The 18,798-nt window shown below is 43.3% G+C and overlaps 2 protein-coding genes across 27 annotated transcripts in view; one reads left to right on the top strand and one right to left on the bottom strand.

Moving 5' to 3' along the window:
* LOC105494914 (aspartate and glycine-rich protein-like) overlaps positions 1 to 18,798 on the bottom strand; it is a 266,293-nt gene that overhangs the window by 154,382 nt on the left and 93,113 nt on the right. For 9 of the 22 annotated variants that reach the window (XR_011608775.1, XR_011608768.1, XR_011608774.1 and 6 more), the window contains one exon: positions 1,505 to 1,606. The exons of 12 other annotated variants lie outside the window; for them this stretch is intronic. The gene's annotated coding sequence lies outside the window, so the exon portion shown is untranslated. Of the gene's footprint in view, positions 1 to 1,504; positions 1,607 to 4,175; positions 10,720 to 18,798 lie in introns of those variants that run through there. One more of the 22 variants, XR_011608771.1, reaches the window with a different exon arrangement.
* LOC105494943 (coiled-coil domain containing 60) overlaps positions 1 to 18,798 on the top strand; it is a 205,267-nt gene that overhangs the window by 175,059 nt on the left and 11,410 nt on the right. For 4 of the 5 annotated variants that reach the window (XM_071070981.1, XM_011764013.2, XM_011764038.3 and 1 more), the window contains 5 exons: positions 2,727 to 2,811; positions 6,113 to 6,184; positions 8,901 to 8,963; positions 9,653 to 9,778; positions 17,234 to 17,365. In XM_071070981.1, coding sequence (XP_070927082.1) covers positions 2,727 to 2,811; positions 6,113 to 6,184; positions 8,901 to 8,963; positions 9,653 to 9,778; positions 17,234 to 17,365 — 478 coding nt within the window. The remainder of the gene's footprint in view (positions 1 to 2,726; positions 2,812 to 6,112; positions 6,185 to 8,900; positions 8,964 to 9,652; positions 9,779 to 17,233; positions 17,366 to 18,798) is intronic. The other variant, XM_071070982.1, reaches the window with a different exon arrangement.

Genomic DNA, 18,798 nt, shown 5'->3' with positions numbered 1-18,798 from the left:
TTCACTCATGTTGCCCAGGCTGGAGTGCAGTGGCGCAATCTCAGTTCACTGCAACCTCCACCTCCTGGGTTTAGGTGATTTTCCTGCCTCAGCCTCCCAAGTAGCTGGGATTACAGGCACCTGCCACCACACCTGGCTAATTTTTTTTGTTGTTGTTGTATTTTTAGTAGACAGGGTTTCACCATGTTGGCCAGGCTGATCTTGAACTCCCATCATCAGGTGATCCACCCACCTCGGCCTCCCAAAGTGCTGGGATTACCGGCATGAGCCACCGCATCTGTCCTTAGTTTTTAACAAAAATATTTTAAAAGTAAAAAAATTTTTTAAATAGAAAAATGCTTATAGAATAAGGATATTAAAAACGTTTTTTACAGATATACAATGTGTTTGTGTTTTATGCTAAGTGTTATTACAAAAGAGTCAAGAAGTTTAAAAAATGTAAAGCTTATAAAGTAAAAAAGTACAGTGAGCTAAGTTTAATTTATTATTGAAGAAAGAAAAACATTTTTAGTAAATTTAGTGTAGCCTAAGTGTACAGTGTTTATAAAGTCCACGGTAATGTCCTAGGCCTTCGAATTCACTCACCACACACTCACGGACTCACCTAGAGTAACTTTCAGTCCTAGAAGCTCCATTTATGATAAGTACCCTCTATTGTGTACTATTTTTTATCTCTTATACCCTATTTTGGCTGTACCTTTTCTATGTTATCCCTAGATACACAAATACTTAACGTTGTGTTATAATTGCCTACAGCATTCAGTACAGTAACATGCTGTACAGGTTCGTGGCCTGGGAACAAAAAAGCTGTATATACCAAGTGTATAGTAAGCTATGCCCAGGTGTATAGTAAGCTACACCATCTAGGTTTGTGTGAGTGCACTCTATAATGTTCACACAATGACAAAATCACCTAATGATGCATTTCACAAGATGTGTCCCCATTGTTAAATGACACAACGGTCATTACATCTGCAGTGACCCTATTTCCAAATAAGGTCATCGACTGATGTCCTGGTGATTAGGACTTCAGCATATCTTGGCAGAGAGGGTCGCACATTTCAACCCGTAACAGTCAGGTATGAAGAAATATTTCTACACTATACAAAAATCAACATTATTCTTTTTTCAGAGACAGGGTCTCACTCTGTCATTCACGCTGGAGTGCAGTGGTATGATCTTGGCTCCCTGCAGCCTTGACTTCCCAGGCTCAGGCGATTCTCCCACTTCATCCTCATGAATAGCTGGGAATACAGGTGCACCCCACCACGCCCAGCTAAAATTTTATATTTTTGTTTTAGTAGAGATGGTGGTTTCTCCATGTTGCCCAGGCTGGCCTCGAACTCCTGAACTCAAGCAATCCTCCCACCTTGGCCTCCCAAAGTGCTGAGATTATACGTGTGAGCCACTGCACGCAGTCAAAAGCAATACTAAATATGAAAATAAAAGTTAGGTCAAGGCAAGGGGGAGTGGTGGGAGCTGTGGGGAAATGGAGAGCACTCACCTATCTAAAGGCATGTCCAGCATGCAGCAGAAATGGGGGCAGTGCAGTCCCATCTCAGACTCTCTTCTAGGGAAGCTGGAGGTCTCGATTTTCATGTGAAATCTTCCAGGTTGGCATCCGCATGGAATCAAATAAAACACATTTGTAAGCTGAATTCAGCCTGTGGATTGCTGGTTTAAAAATTCAGGCCTGTGGAGACCACAGAGGGTTTTCCTGAGCAAGATGATTTCTTCTCAGCTTTGGAAACAGTTCTTTCCGGCTGCAGTAGAGTCGAAGGTGGGGAAGGGAAGGGAGATGAAACCGGGGAGAAAAAGAGTAGCTGGGTCCTGGCAGGCCTCACAGGCCGTGCTGAAAGAATTTATTTAAGTTGGGCTGGGCGCGGTGGCTCAAGCCTGTAATCCCAGCACTTTGGGAGGCCGAGACGGGCGGATCACAAGGTCAGGAGATCAAGACCATCCTGGCCAACATGGTGAAACCCCGTCTCTACTAAAAATACAAAAAAAAACTAGCCGGGCGAGGTGGCGGGCGCCTGTAGTCCCAGCTACTCGGGAGGCTGAGTCAGGAGAATGGCGTGAACCCGGGAGGTGGAGCTTGCAGTGAGCTGAGATCCGGCCACTGCACTCCAGCCTGGGGGACAGAGCGAGACTCCATCTCAAAAAAAAAAAAAAAAAAAAGAATTTATTTAAGTTTTATTTTTTATTTTATTATTATTGTTATGATTTTGATTCAGAGTCTAACTGTATCACCCAGGCTGGAGTGCAGTGGCACGATCTCAGCTCACTGCAACCTCTGCCTCTCAGGTTCAAGCAATTTTCATGCCTCAGCCCCCCAAGAAGCTGAGATTACAGGCATCCACCACCACGCCCAGCTAATTTTTGTATTTTTTTAGAGGTAGGGTTTCACCATGTTGGCCAGGCTGGTCTTGAACTCCTGGCCTCAAGTGATCTGCTCGCCTTCACCTCTCAAAGTACTGGCGTTACAGGCATTAGCCAAAGGTAACACAGAGAGCCACTGACGGGTCTTAAGCAGGGGCATGGCATGGTTAGTTTTGCAACAAGCCCAACACTATGAGCCACCTCTTCTGGACCCCAGTGGAATCCCTCTCCAGATCCCCAACCCTCAGGAGCAGAGGTGACCCCAGCTTGGGGGCTGCACCCTGTCCTGCACAATCCTGTCTCAGGGGTGGCTTCTGGTCAAGAGTGACCTCTCGTATTCTCATCAGATCTGCAGAAGCTCCTGGAGATGGTTCGGGAAGATGCCCGGAGGACAATCACGATAGAAAATGGGATGCAAAGGAAAGCACCCAGGTATGTGCTCTTGACTCCTGGGGCAAATAAAGCTTAGAATAATAGCAATCACATTAACAGTAGTAGTTGCCAGCTGTTGAGCATTTTCTCTGTGACAGGCACTGAGCTGTGTTGTTTATGTGTATCACTTCTCTGAGTTCTTACAATAATCCTACAAGGTAGGTACTATTATCTTTATTTTACAAATCAGGAAATGAGGCCCAGAGAGCCTATGTGACTAGTTCAAGGTCACTCAGCTAGTGAATGATAAGGTCATGACTCTAATCTAGACCTTTCTTACCGGTTTACTTTTGTTTTAGAGACAGGGTCTCGCTCTGTTGCCCAAACTGAAGTGCAGTGGCACAATCATAGCTCACTGCAGCCTCCAACTCCTGGGCTCAAGTGAGCCTCCCAACTCAGCCTCCTAAGTAGCTGGGACTACAGACACACACCATCACACCTGGCTAATTTTTTTTTTTTTTTAATTTTGCAGACAGGGTTCGCTATACTGCCCAGGCTGGTCTCGAACTCCTGGCTCAAGCAATCCTCCCACCTCGGCCTCCCAAAATGCTGAGATTACAGGTGTGAATCACCATACCTGGCAAATCCAGATATTTCTAATTCCAAAAACCATTCTTCTCTTTGCCACTCAGCCACACTGCCTCTCAGGAATCTTCTGGTTATTCCTTCATCCTTTGAGTGAATACTTATGAACATGTACGGGCTGTGTACTCATTATTATTGTGAGAAGTGTCCATGAAAGGAAAGCTTGAAACTGTGAGAACAAATAATAAGGGCATTTGACCTAGTCTGGGTTGGGGATGGGGATCAGAGAAGTCTCCTCCAAGGAAGAAGCTTTAAGCTGAGATTTGGATGAAGCATGTAAATGAGCCAGCCTGATGAGGCTGGCATGGGTAGGTAGGGAGGTGGGGAAGAGAGTATTATAGTGTGCAAATGTGGTCAAAAGGGACCACAACACCTTCAAGGAACTGGAATGCAGCCAAAAAGGGATGAAACTCAAGGATTCTGGTGTTTATTCTAAGGGCAGCAGGAATCCTTTGAAGTTTCAAGCTGGCAACTGATATGATTGGCTCATAAGGAGGTACTATCAGACCTGAACCTAAGACATCCTCTTTCTGGTGGGAAGCCTCGTCCACCACACTTCTCACCTCTAAAAGCCCCAGAGAGCACACAGCCTAGAGCCGGAGTTCCCTTCCTAAGTGTGGATTCCTTTGAGTAAGCAAATTCCTTTGTGGAAATAAATGAGGCACTAGAAGAGGTTCATCACTGCCTTCAGCCCACTGGGATGCCAACTATGACTTATTGGTTATTGTTATTACCATAATTACAGTTCACTGTGCACTTTCACATGCCTCACACCTCACCTCTGCTTGCGAACGATGAATTCGCTGGCGGCTGCCTCGACTCTCATTGGGGCTTCTCTGGAAGGTGGCACTTGGAGGCGCTCAGAGGCAACCTTGACCCATAAGGCCCCCACTGCTGTGCCTGATTTATAAGCATTAGAGACAGACAATAATAATGAAGCATCAGCTCAATGAGGTTCCTTCCTTCGTAAGAACTCACAGCACAAGCACTGGCTTTGGAGTCAGACTGACATGGATCCAAAACCTGCGGCCCTTGGACAAGTCATCTAGCCTTTCTCAAAACCTCAGTTTTCTCATCTATAAAATGAGATTGTGTCACATCGAAGCATTGGCTTTGGAACCAGACAAACGAAGGTCAGTCTCCATGGCCGTGACTAATTGCCGGGTGATGTTGGGCAAGTTGCTTCACCTCTCTGAGTCTGATTCTCAGTCTGTAAAATGAGGCTCATTAGCAGCCTATCCCAAAGGGTTCTAGTGAGAATTAGATGATATTATCCCTGTAAAACATTGCTAATGTTATGGAAATAACATCTGCTTCAATGAAACATTTTAAGCATTTAATCAGATAATGCATTTATATAACATACTACCATGTGCCTGGCATAGAGTAAGTATTCAATAAATGGCAGTGAGGTTGGTGGTGGGGATGGTGGTGAGGACGGTTGTTACGTTCATCCCACACATGTTGCCCCACGGAATCTTCTCCTGCTGAGACAGGTACATTCACCATTACCATGACCCCATCTCACAGATGTCAAAGAGCAACAAGCAGTGACTTCCATAAGGTCTTCAAAGACAAAACCACACTAGAACCTGGTTCTCATGAGACCCATCACATGGCCTCTGCTTTCAATTTAATGATAAATAACCATGGTTACAGAGCAAGAATGTGTTGAAGTTTCCCTTCCTCATTAATTCCTCTGGGAAAAAAATCTCCCTAATCTTTTGCTAAGGCAGCAGATATTGAAGCTTCAATACAGAGCTACAGAGAGACGGTTAGGAAAAGCTGCAGATTCTCTTTTGCCCCTCACTTTAGAAGCTGGATTCCTGTCTCACTTGAGATCCCAAATCTGCTCCCATCAAGGCTGATATCGAACTGTGGGGCTTTCAGAAATCCCCACAAGCCAGTATATCCAGCCCCCAGCCTCCAGGCTGGGCTGCCCCCAGTCATCTAAAAATACAGCCTTTCCTTAAAATCTTATAGTAGTGTCCCTGAAGATCAGAAGCAGTTGGGTTACTTGTGAAAAATACAGATTTCTATCCTTCCTCATCCCAGAACCCACTGAATCAGAATATCCAGAGGTAATAAGATGTGTGTGTGTGTGTGTGTGTGTGTGTGTGTGTGTGTGTGTGTGTGTATGCAGTGGTACGATCTCGGCTCACTGCAACCTCCGCCTCCCTGGTTCAAGCGATTCTCCTACCTCAGCCTCCCAAGTAGCTGGGATTACAGGCATGCACCACCATGCTCAGCTAATTTTTGTGTTTTTAGTAGAGACGGGGTTTTGCAATGTTGGCCAGGCTGGTCTGGAACTCCTGACCTCAAGTGATCCGCTCGCCTTGGCCTCCCAAAGTGCTGGGATTACAGGCATGAACCACCATACCTGGCCAGTAGCTATATTTTTTTAACAAGCACTTCAGGTGGGCATTATTTCACAGTATTTTCTGTATGGTGGGGAATTTTAGGAGAGGGTGTGTGTGTACCTGTGTGTGTGATCTAAATGCACCTTCTGGGGCCCCCGTCCAGGCCAATGATTCAAGTCCCAGAAAACGTGGCCAAGGAATCTGTATTCTTAGCAAACTCTCCAGGTGAGTGCTAGGCTCAGTAGAGGCTGAAGATTCTTGGTCTAGAAAGAGAATTCCCCTCCTCCCACACGTAGTTACTGCACAAAAGCTTCATGAATTCAGCGGCTTGTTAAAGGACTCGTTTTGCCTTGCAGCCTCTTGTCAGTGCTGAAACAAAACAAGAGTAATTCTGCTTATAAGGAAATGCAGACCACCCACAAATCAAGGTAGGAAAGCCTGGAGCCTGCAGCAGGTGCCTTGGAAGGCAGCCCACAGTTACAGGGGCCACTGCAGGGACGCTCCTCCCCAGACCATGGAAAGTGGCACAGGGAAGAGGGAACTTTTTCCTTCTTATGACCTCATTAGAAACAAGCTCCTATACTGCAGGGCCAGGGGTGAGAATTCAGGTATTTCTCCCCAACAATTATATACCATCAAGTTAAAATCTTCTAGTCATGGAGAAGTGAGGTAGGGAGGACGTGGTACAAGACTATGTCTCTCTTTACTTGGGTAATTTATAATGGGGGAGGTGGAGATCTTCCCCCAATTTATTTGTTCATTTAGAGAATATTCTCTTTTTTTTTTTTTTCAAGATGGAGTCTTGCTCTGTCACCCAGGCTGGAGTGCAGTGGTGTGATCTCGGCTGACTGCAATCTCCACCTCCTGGGTTCAAGTGATTCTCCTTCCTCAGCCTCCCGAGTAGCTGGGATTACAGGCACGCACCACTATGCCCTGCTAATTTTGTATTTTTAGTAGAGAGGGGTTTCACCATGTTGGCCAGGCTGGTCTTGAGCTCCTGACCTCAAGTGATCTGCCTCCCTCAGCCTCCTAAAGTGCTGGAATTACAGGCATGAGCCCTGCCCATTTAGAGAACATTCTTAGATTCCCCATCTGTGCCAGTAACTGTGCTAGGTTTGGGGGATTCAGCAGCAAATGAAACAAACACAAACAAACCCAGCCTGCCCTCGTGGATCTCTGTGTCTAGGCTGGGGTTATAACCTTTTATGCCATAGACTCCTTGGAAGTCTGAGAAAACCTATGGACTCCTTTAAGAAAGATGTTTTTAAATGCATACTATACATTACAAAAGATCACTAAGAAATTTATAGTAATCTAGATTGCTATATTACAATCAAATTTGGAATATGGTAATCTATGTGTGTCTTTCACAATGCATTATATAACAAAACTCAACTCCTGTAATTTTGGATCAGTGTTGAGTATAAATGATTTTTCAAACTATCTCTCACAATTGTAATGTGATAGGCAAATACCTGCAATTTCCATTTTGGTTGAAGGTTAGTTCAACTAAAGATGCAACTTTTTTCCCATCTGCATTCATGGACCCCTTGAATTCTACCCAGGCTTAAGAACTGCTGATCTAATGGGAGAGTCAAACATTTCTCAGATAATCCTACAGCTAGCCATAACATCATGACTGTGAAGTGTTCTGAAAAAGAAGTAGGGGTACTGGGTGCTAACCAACACTGAGTCCGATGTTTAAGCTGAGAACTTAAGGACAAAGGAGAATTGACTAGACTAGGAGGTGGAAAAGGTGGGAATGCTGTTCCAAGCAGGGGCAATAGCATGTGCAAAGGTCCTGGGGCGGGAGGAAGCTCAGGAGCACCAAGCAAAGACCAGTGCAGCTTAAACTCAAAGAGGGCCAGGTGGGGGGCGCAGAGTGAGACAGGCAGAAGCGTCTTTTGCTGCTTATTTCTGTCTCTTGCTTATCACTCACTAATAACACCACCTTCCTTACCTCCCACCTCCTCCCTCAATCACTGTCAAAGCTCTTGAAAAGAAGAGAGTCATCTATAGGAGGAAGGTCAGGGCCACCACGCTCCCTCAAAGAATTCATCTGCAGGGATTAGGGCAGCTGGTTGGAATCCAAAATCAAGGCTTTCTGGATATTGTTAATGGGGGCCTGCTTCTTACCCAAGTAGGATGAGGATTTGCCCACTAGGCCTAAGACCTCCACATCTAGTCCTGTGAGCTTCTGGGGAAACCAGCAAAGGCCAAGACCTTTTCTATGGGGAGGGGTCTGGAAAAAGAAGTCCCAAATGCCACAGGACTAGAAGCAAAAGGTTACCCACACATCCTATTAATAAGGAAAACAGTCTTACCACCCCCTCCCCCAGAGCCACACAGATAAAGTGGTCAGACAGTTTTCCAAGCATTTGGAAGAAAGAAGGGGAAACACGGTCAGCGCAAAGGTGCTAGACAATGGTGCTGAAAGCCCAAGTCCCTAAACAAGGATCCTGGAGAAAGGCGTGAGCGGGTGGTGGGCAGGGGTAGGGGCTCCTCATCCCCCTCTAGGAAGCTTGCCCAGGCAGAGTCACAGGAGGGTGTATCCATATGAGGATTCAATCATCCACACCTAGAAAGGGTTGGCTGGCCTGATGAGTTGATGGGTCACAGATGAGGAAACTGACCATCCAGAAGGGAGCTGCTTGCTCACAGACTGACAAGGGGTAAAATGGGTGTTGGGCTTCACTAAATCTGCACCTGGCCCAGTGTTAAGTGTTGGGTATGGAGAGGAGTATGGAAAGGTCTTAAGCCAATTCACCCTCCAGACAAAAGAACAGTTTTACACAAATGAAACTGAGATCCAGAAAAGACATAATCCTGACAATATGCAGAGGCGGAAGGTCAAAATTAGACAGGAGAGTTCAGATAGGACTGTAGGACTTGTTGCGGACCATAAGGCAGGATAGGATTTAAGTTGGTAGAAAATAAACAAAGAGGACCCTCCAGGCAGGGATATGGCGGGAGGAAAGGCCAAGAGGTGGGAAGAAATTCATAGAGTTCTGTGACTGGTGCCTTGATTAGCACCACCTCCCTTGCCTGAATCCTGGAAGCTGGCAAGTGCCATGGAGCCCTGGGGACACCATTTTCTTGAAAAGCAGACTCTGAGCAACTTGAAACCATCCTTTTGTGTTTCAGTGAGAGATCCAGCAGTACAAGTGCAGAAAGCCACATCCAACCAGTCCAGAAGAAGTCTAAAAAGTAAGCCAGGAGGGCAATGGAAGGAGCCACACAACAGGGAACGTGGTGACCACACCCTCTATATTCCAGGGGTGTGGAAATGACCCAATGCAGACCAGACTCCCTAAAGCCATAGACGATGCTGAAGGACAAGGGATCCCCCAGGTTTAGGGACTCATAGTCAAGAAGCTGAGCAACAATGCAGACAATGGCAAGAAACTCTTCCGCTGTGCCAGGCACCACGAAAAGCATTCTGCCTTCATTACCTTCCTTGTTCCTCAAAACCGATCCTATAAGGCAGGGGCATTATCCCATCTTACAAAGGAGCAGGCAGAAACCTGGCCACGTGAAATGTCTTGCCTGAGGCCACACAGCTAAGAAGTGGTGGAGCTGGACTTTGAGCCTGAATCTCCCAGCTCCAAATTCCATCTCCCATCCTTAACATTCGCTGGACTCCAGTGACCAGCTGTCTCACTGTGGGCTCATTTAATAGGGTCTGAACCACCATCCTGATGCTATTGGGAAGATCTGTCCTTCCTACATCCAGGGGGATGCTTAGGAAGTCTCCAGGTGAGGGCAGAGAACCCAGGTGGCTACAGGGAGTCCTACATGCAGAGCACCTTGGGGCCAAGGGAGCCAGAGTGGGACCCAGGTTACTAGGGGACATCCCTGGGCTCCATTCCCCAAGCCCTTCTTATCTGTGTCCACAGCCGCACTAATTGTGACATCAACATCCAGTACAAGAGTGGGGTGTGTAACAGCATGAGGGCCAAGTTTTACAGCGTAGCCCAGGAGGCTGGCTTCTGCCTGCAGGACAAGATGGAAATCCTCATGAAGTAAGGGCACACATATATCCATTCATTTGAAGGGCATTCACTGGGTACCTACTATATGCCTGCCAGATGCCAGGTGCTGGGGTTATATCACAAAGAAGAGCTTGCTCTCTGTCCTCAGGGAGCTCACAGTCTTCTGGAAAATATGGGCAGAAACAAAATAACTGTATCATAAATATGTAGGTACAAATTATAATCATTGTCCTACCGTAAGAGAACAGGGTGCTACGAGAGAGAGATATAGACAGGATAGGTACCTAATCTAGATTGGGAAATCTGGGAAGACCTCTCTGAGGAGGTGACTTTCAGATGAGTCCTGAAGGATAAGGAAGAGCCGGCAGTGTGATGAGAAGGTGGAATTACATTCCAGGTAGAAGGAAAAGTGCATGCAAAGGCCCAAGTCCAGAAGGGACATGGAGAATTTGAAGAGGATGGACAAGTGGTAGATGAGGGCTGCATCATGCAAGCCACAAATGCCAGAGTTACGATGTGGGATTTGATTTTAAGAGCACCAGAAAGCTATTGAAAGTTTTTGTTCTCTGTTCTGACAACCCAATAATTTCTTCCCTTTCTAGCTTACCCCTTGACTCCAGAGACCATCCACCCCAATAAATGTATCTATACAACAAAGTTTGCATTATGGCCCGTTGCACTCTCATTCTCACAGCACTGATGGGCTGAATGCTCTGAGGCTAGGATTTGGAGAAGACTAATCCTTGCCCTCTCCTTCTGGGAGCTAACAGTCCAGTAGGGAAGATGGAAAAGTAAACAGGAAATTAGCACACAGGGGTCTGGAGGTTGTGGGAGGAAGCAGCCTGCTAAGGGAACACAAAAGGGATGCCCCGCCTCGCCCAGGACAGCCCTCAGAAAGATCTCCTTGGAGGAAACAGCATTTTATTTTATTTTATTTTATTTTATTTTATTTTATTTATTTTATTTTATTATTATTATTTTTTTTGAGATGGAGTCTCGCTCTGTCGCCCAGGCTGGAGTGCAGTGGCGCGATCTCGGCTCACTGCAAGCTCCGCCTCCCGGGTTCACGCCATTCTCCTGCCTCAGCCTCCCGAGTAGCTGGGACTACAGGCGCCCACAACCGCGCCCGGCTAATTTTTTGTATTTTTAGTAGAGACGGGGTTTCACCGTGGTCTCGATCTCCTGACCTTGTGATCCGCCCGCCTCGGCCTCCCAAAGTGCTGGGATTACAGGCGTGAGCCACCGCGCCTGGCTATTTTATTTTATTTTTGAGACAGGGTTTTGCTCTGTTACACGGGCTGGAGTTCAGTGGCATGATCATACCTTACTGCAGCCTCAAGTGCTAAGGTTTTTGGTTTTGTTTTTTGGTTTGGGGGTATTTTTTTTTACAGATAGGGTCTTGCTATGTTGCCCAGGCTGGTGTCAAACTCCTGGCCTTAAGCAGTCCTGTCACCTTGGCTTCCCAAAATGCTGGGTTTGCAAGCATGAGCCATGACACACAGCTGGAAACAGTATTTTCAGTTTAATAAACATAGATGATATTCCCAGGGCACTTACTATGTACCAGTCATGGATGTAAGAGCTTTGTATTTACGTATCATTTAATGCTCACAACAATCCTATGAGGTAGGTGCTATCATTAGACTTATTTTGTAGATGATAAAAGTGAGCTCAGAGATGCCTCTTATCAAAGGTTCTCCAGTGGCTAAGTAGTAAAGCTAGAATTCAAACCCAAAGAGTCATGCTGAACAACTTGGAAAATATATTTCAGGATGTCATCCATGAAAACTTCCCCAACCTTGCTAGAGAAGCCAATAGTCAAATTCAGGAAATACAGACAACTCCTGCAAGAGTCTACACAAGAAGGTCATCCCCAAGACACATAATCAGCAGATTTTCCAAGGTCAAAATGAAGAATGTTAAGGGCAGCTAGAGAGAAAGGGCAGGTCACCAAAAAAGGGATCCCCATCAGGCTAACAGCAGACCTCTCAGCTGAAACCCTATAAGCCAGAAGAGATTGGGGGACTATATTCAACATCCTTAAAGAAAAAAATATTCAACCAAGAATTTCATATCCAGACAAACTAAGCTTCCTGCGTGAAAGAGAAATAAGATCCTCTTCAGATAAGCAAATGTTGAGGAACTTAATCACCACCAAGCATGCCTTCCAAGAAATCTCGAAAGGAGTACTAAATATAGAAAGGAAAGACTGCTATCAGCTAATATAAAAAGACACTTAAACATACAGACCAGTGTCACTGTAAAGCAACCACACAAACAAGCCAGCATTATAACCAGCTAATAGCACAGTGACAGGATCAAATCCACACATATCAATACTAACCTTGAATGTAAATGGGCTAAATGCGCCATTTAAAATTCACAGAGTGGCAAGCTGGATAACAAAGCAAGACCCAACGGTATGCTGTCTTTAAGAGACTCATCTCATGCATAATGACAGTTATAGGCTCAAAATAAAGGGATGAAGGAAAACCTACCAAGCAAATGGAAAACAGAAAAAAGCAGGCATTGCCATCCTAATTTCAGACAAAATAGATTTGAAACAAGCAAAGATCATAAAAGACAAGGGAAGGGCATTACATAATTGTAAAGGGTTCAAATTCAACAAGAAGACCTAACTATCATAAATATATATGCATCCAACATAGGAGCACCCAGATTTATAGAGCAAGTTCTTAGAGACCTACAAAGAGGTATAGACTCCCACTCAATAATAGTGGGAGACTTCAACACTCCACTGACAGTATTAAACAGATAATTGAGGCAAAAAATTAACAAAGATATTCTGGACCTAAACTCAGCACTGGAACAAATGGATCTGACAGACCTTTATAGAAGTCTCCACCCCAAAACAACAGAATATACATTCTTCTTATCACCACATAGCACATACTTAAAATTGACTACATAATTGGACATAAAACAATCCTCAATACATGTAAAAGAACCAAAATCATACCAAACACACTCTCAGACCATAGCACAATAAAAATAGAAGTCAACACAAAGAATATCACTCAAAACTATACAATTACATGGAAAGTAAACAACATGCTCCTGAATGGCTTTTGAGTAAATAATGAAATTAAGGCAGAAATCAAGAAGTTTTTAAAAAATAATGAGAACAAAGATATAATATACCAGAATCTCTGGGACACAGCTAAGGCAGTATTAAGAGGGCAACTCATAGCACTAAATACCCACATCAAAAAGTTATAAAGATCTCAAATTAACAACCTAACTTCACAACTGAAAGAATTAGAAAAGCAAGAACAAACCAACCCCAAAGCTAGCAGAAGATGAGAAATAACAAAAATCAGAGCTGAACTGAAGGGAATCAAGACATGAAAAACCATTCAAAAGACAAACAAATCCAGAAGTTGATTTTTTGAAAAAGAATAATAAAATAAATAGGCCACTAGCTGGACTAATTAAGAAGAAAACAGAGAAGATCCAAAAAACACAATTAGAAATGATGAAGGGAATGTTACTACTGACCCCACAGAAATAAAAATAACCATCAGAAACTACTACAAACACCTCTATGCACACAAACTAGAAAACCTGGAAAAGACAGATAAATTCCTGGACACATACACCCTCCCAAGACTGAGCCAGGAAGAAACTGATTCCCTGAACAAATCAATATCAAACTCTACAATTGAATCAGTAATAAATAGCCTACCAACCAAAAAAATGCCCAGGACCTGATGGATTCACAGCCAAGTTCTACCAGATGTAAAAACAAGAGCTGGTACCATTTCTACAGAAAGTATTCCAAAAATAGAGGAGAAGGGACTTCTTCCCAACTCATTCTATGAGGCCATATCATCTTAATTCCAAAACCTGGCAGAGACACCACAAAAAAAGAAAACTTCAAGCCAATATTTTTGATGAACATCAATGCAAAAATTATCAGCAAAATACTTGCAAACCAAATCCAGCAGCATATCAAAAAGCTAATCCACCATGATCAAGTAGGCTTTGTACCTGGGATATGAGGTTGGTTCAACATACAAAAATTAATAAATATGACTTATCATATAAAGAGAACTAAAGACAAAAACCACATGATTATCTCAACAGATGTAGAAAAGGCTTTTGATAAAATTCAACATCGCTTCATGTTAAAAGCTCTCAATCAACTAGGTATTGAGGGAACATACCTCAAAATAATAAGAGCCATCTATGACAAACCCATAGCCAACATCATACTGAATGAGCAAAAGCTGGAAGCATTCCTCTTGACAACCAGCACAAGACAAGGATGTCCTCTCCCACCACTTCCATTTATTGTAGTATTGGAAGTCTTAGCCAGAGCAATCAGGCAAGAAAAAGAAATAAAGCGCATCCAAATAGGAAGAGAGGAAGTCAAACTATCTCTGCTTGCAGATGACATGATTCTATATCTAGAAATCTCCATAGTATCAGCCCAAAAGCTCATTCAGCTGACAAACAAGTTTCAGGATACAAAATCAATGTACAAAAATCACTAGCATCCCAATACACCAATAACAACCAAACTGAGGGCCAAATCAGAAAGGCAATTTCACCCACAACTGCCACAAAAAATACCTAGGAATACAGCTAGTCAGGGAAGAGCAAGATTTCTACAATAAGCATTACAAAACACAGCTCAAAGAAATCAGAGAAGACACAAACAAATAGAAAAACATCCCATGCTCATGAGTAGGAAGAATCAATATCACTAAAATGGCTATACTGCCCAAAGCAATTTATAGATTCAATTATATTCCTATCAAACTACCAGAAAGACATTCTTCACAGAACTAGAAAAAAATTATTTTACAAATTATATGGAACCAAAAAAGAGCCTGAATAACCAAGGCAATCTTAAGCAAAAAGAACAAAACTGGAGGAATCACATCACCTGACCTCAAACTATACTACAAGGTACAGTGACCAAAACAGCATGGTACTGGTACAAAAACAGGCACATAGACTGATAGAACAGAATAGAGAGCCCAGAGTAAGGCTGCACATCTGTGACCATCTGATCTTTGACAAAGGTGACAAAAACAAGCAACGGAGAAAAGACTCTCTATTCGGTAAATGGTGCTGGGATAACTGGCTAGCCATATGCAGAAGGTTGAAGCTGGACCTCTCCCTTACACCATACAGAAAAATCAACTCAAGATGGATTAAAGACTTAAATGTAAAACCCAAAACTAAAAAGTCCATGGAAAACAACTTAGGCAATACCATCCCAGACCTAGGAATGGGCAAGATTTTATGACAAAGACACCAAAAGCAATTGCAACAAAAGCAAAAATTGACAAATGGAATCTAATTGAACTTAAGAGCTTCCATCCAGCAAAAGACGCTATCAACAGAGTAAACTGACAACCCACAGAATGGGAGAAAATATTTGCAAACTATGCATCTGACAAAGGTCTAATACCCAGCATCTGTAAGGAACTTAAAGAAATTTACAAGAGAAAAACAACCCATTGAAAAGTGGGCAAAGGATATGAACAAACACTTTCTTAAAAGAAGACATACATGTGGCCAAGAAGCATATTTTTAAAAGCTCAACATCACTGATCATTAGAGAAATGCAAATTAAAACTACAAGGAGATACCATCTCACAACAGTCAGAATGACTGTTAGTAAAAAGTCAAAAAATAACAGATGTTGGCGAGGTCGTGGAGAAAAAGGAATCCTTATACGCTGTTAGTGGGAGTGTAAATTAGTTCAACCATTGTGGAAAGCAGTATGGCTATTCCTCAAAGAGCTAAAACAGAACTACCATTTAATCCAGCAATCCCATTACTGGGTATATACTACCCAAAGGAACATAAATCATTCTACCATAAAGACACATGCATGTGAATGTTCACTGCAGCACTATTGACAATAGCAAGGACACAGAATCAATCTAAATGCCCATCAATGACAGACTGGATAAAAAAAGTGGTACATATACACCACTGAATATTATGCAGCCATAAAAAAGAATGAGATCATGTATTTTTTGGGAACATAGATGGAGCTGAAGGCTATGATCCTAGCAAACTAACGCAGGAACAGAAAACCAAATACCACATGTTCTCACTTATAAGTGGGAGCTAAATGATAAGAATTTATGAACACAAAGGAGGAAACAACAGACACTGGAGTCTACTTTGAGGGGGTATGGTGGGAGGAGGGGGAAGAGCAGAAAATATAACTATTGGGTACAGAGCTTAATACCTGGGTGATGTAGTAATATGTACAATAAACCCCCGTGACACATGTTTATCTGTGTAACAAATCTTCACATGTAGCCCCAAATCTAAAACAAATTTTTAAAAAGTCATGCTGGAAAAGTAGGGTGGAAGGGAGGAAAGGTTTCAAGGAAAAGCAACAGCTAGGTCTCAGAAGTCAGAGGGGCACAGACAACCAGGGAACTGCTAGTAGTCAGGTGTGGCTGGGGCATAGGGTGTTTGCAAGGTTATCAGAGAGCTAGACAAGCCAGATTATAAAAGGCTGTGATAGCCCAGCTGTGGAGGTTGAGCTTTATCTCAGAGACTTTGATCATGACCCAAAGGATAAAATTCTGGAAGAGAAGGGATGGAAAGGATGGGGATAAAGCCGGAAAATGTGAGGGCTGAATTATTTAGAGTCTTGGAGAATAATTTATTCTGAGCAAACTGAAAAGCCATTGAAAGCTGTATGCAGTGGGGTGACATGGTGATATTTACCATATAAAGTCTCATTGGAGAGACAGAACATAGGCACAAAATGATAAGAGGAGTGGGGAAGAGAGGAAACAGCACGAGTTAACACCTACCGTATGTCTGGCATGAAGCTCAACACTTGACACACATTATATCATTTAATTCTCACATCTGACAAATAGGAATCATTATTATTCCCCATCTTAGAGACTGAAAAGCTGTGTAAATACAGTCAGAAGTAGGAAGAGAATGAAAGCTAATAAAAAGTTTATTAGGAAAATAACTGGAAAATAGTGCTTCAGGACCTTGGAGAGAGCTGTATCCTCTTGTGGCAAAAGCAAGAGCCTAAGTTAAAGACTAGCTGGCCTGTAATCCCAGCACTTTGGGAGGCCAAGACGGGCGGATCACGAGGTCAGGAGATCGAGACCATCCTGGCTAACACGGTGAAACCCCGTCTCTACTAAAAAAAAAAAAAAAAATACAAAAAACTAGCCGGGCGAGGTGGCAGGCGCCTGTGGTCCCAGCTACTCGGGAGGCTGAGGCAGGAGAATGGCGTAAACCCGGGAGGCGGAGCTTGCAGTAAGCTGAGATCCGGCCACTGTACTCCAGCCTGGGCGACAGAGCGAGACTCTGTCTCAAAAAAAAAAAAAAAAGACTAGCTGACAGGGTTAAGAAAAGCCTCATGAAGGAAAAAGTATTTAAGTCAGATCTCAAAGGTCAGCTAGGGTGGTTATAAGAGGAGGGAATCTTATTCTTCTCTCTCTTTCTCATACAACCTTGTAGGCGCCAAGAAGAAAGAGGTATCCAGAAGTTCCGTGCTTTTGTCCTTGTCTCTAATTTTCAAAAGGACATAGCAAAAATGAGACATCACATATCTGTAGTAAAAGGAGATGCAGAAGAAATTGCAGACCACTGGTAAATATCCTAAGAACCACATAAGATGGTCCCTGGAAGAGGACAGGGTGTTGTTATTACAAGATCACAACTGATTCCACTCTCCTTCAAGGCATAGAGAGGCATTACTCCAAAACTGTCATTGGCCACCAGTAGGATCCCCTACCCCCCAGACACACTAAAGCTAGAGCACAATCAGGCCCAAAACTCCTGGTTTCTGAAATCACAGATAATCCAACCCATTGTGTTCTCCATATTTACCTGCTGTTTGATTCGGACTTGCCAGGCCCTGTGGGACAGGCAGATGAGGCCTATCAACCTGAAAATTTCTACAGATTCCAAGGCCTATGGGGTGATCACTGCATCCCCCAAGTAATGCAATCCCTAAAAAATGCAAAACTAGGCAGGCATATCCTAGAAACACTGTGCCACAGCACAAGGGTGATGATAAGTAACAACAAAAAAAGCAACATGAATTGAGTGATTACTGGATGGCAGTTACTATATAAGCAATTTTCATAAATTGTCTATTTTATCCTCCCAACAAAATAATCCTGAAAGGTACATATTAACCCCCATTTCACAAGCAAGGAAACAGAGACTCAGAGGGGTAAATTCATTTGTCAAAGTTCACACCATCAGTTAACTGGTGAATTTAGGATTCAAACCCCTGTCTAACGTCAGTCTGTATGCTCATTTGCAATATAGAATTGGAATCTACTGAACTGTGGTGTCCCGAACCCCATCCTAGCAGGGTGAATACACTAAGATCTAAGACTAAGATGAGAAAGTAAAAAATGTACACAGAATCTCCTCCATGAGTTTTATAATGCAAAACAGCAACTTACAAGCAGGTCGCTGGAGTCTTTGCAGAGCTGTGGGAACTTCTACGCCACCTCACATCCCAGAACATCACTTTCTCACAAGCAATGTCTGGCCCTGAAAATACATGAGTCATATAAAAGGGATCCTCTTATGAAAGGGGGAAAAGGGTCTTCTGTAAACCCTCTTCCCTCTGTGGGAGGGAAGTTGGGGGGAGGAGGAAAGCATGTTACGAACTAATTCACATAAAGGTATTACGGAAGGAAATTAATGCTGGTCCTCCCACAGTAAGATTCAGCCCACAAATCTAATGATGGAATTTCTGTCATTATTATGGGGGAAGTAATTGCCCTCCATAGTAACATTAAAATCAGTCAAACAAACCACAGCCTAGTAAGGATGATGTTCAGTTGTAGTTGTTCATTCATCCAATTACTCATTCAGTCTTTCAAATGATAGTTATTGAGCACCTACTATGAGTTAGGCAGTATTTTAGCAATCTGAATACTGAATAACTCAGACAAGTTTCCTCTTCTCCTCAACGAGACTTGATTCTAAACAAGGAGACAGGAATCAATATAATAAATGTATATTCTAGAATATAAAGCAGTATGAGAAGCCCAAAATATATA

The sequence above is a fragment of the Macaca nemestrina genome, chromosome 10 (assembly GCF_043159975.1).
Source record: "Macaca nemestrina isolate mMacNem1 chromosome 10, mMacNem.hap1, whole genome shotgun sequence".
NCBI classification, from domain to species: Eukaryota; Metazoa; Chordata; class Mammalia; order Primates; family Cercopithecidae; genus Macaca; species Macaca nemestrina.
The sequence above is the reverse complement of the archived record's forward strand: the minus strand, read 5'-3'. Positions and strand labels throughout refer to the sequence as shown.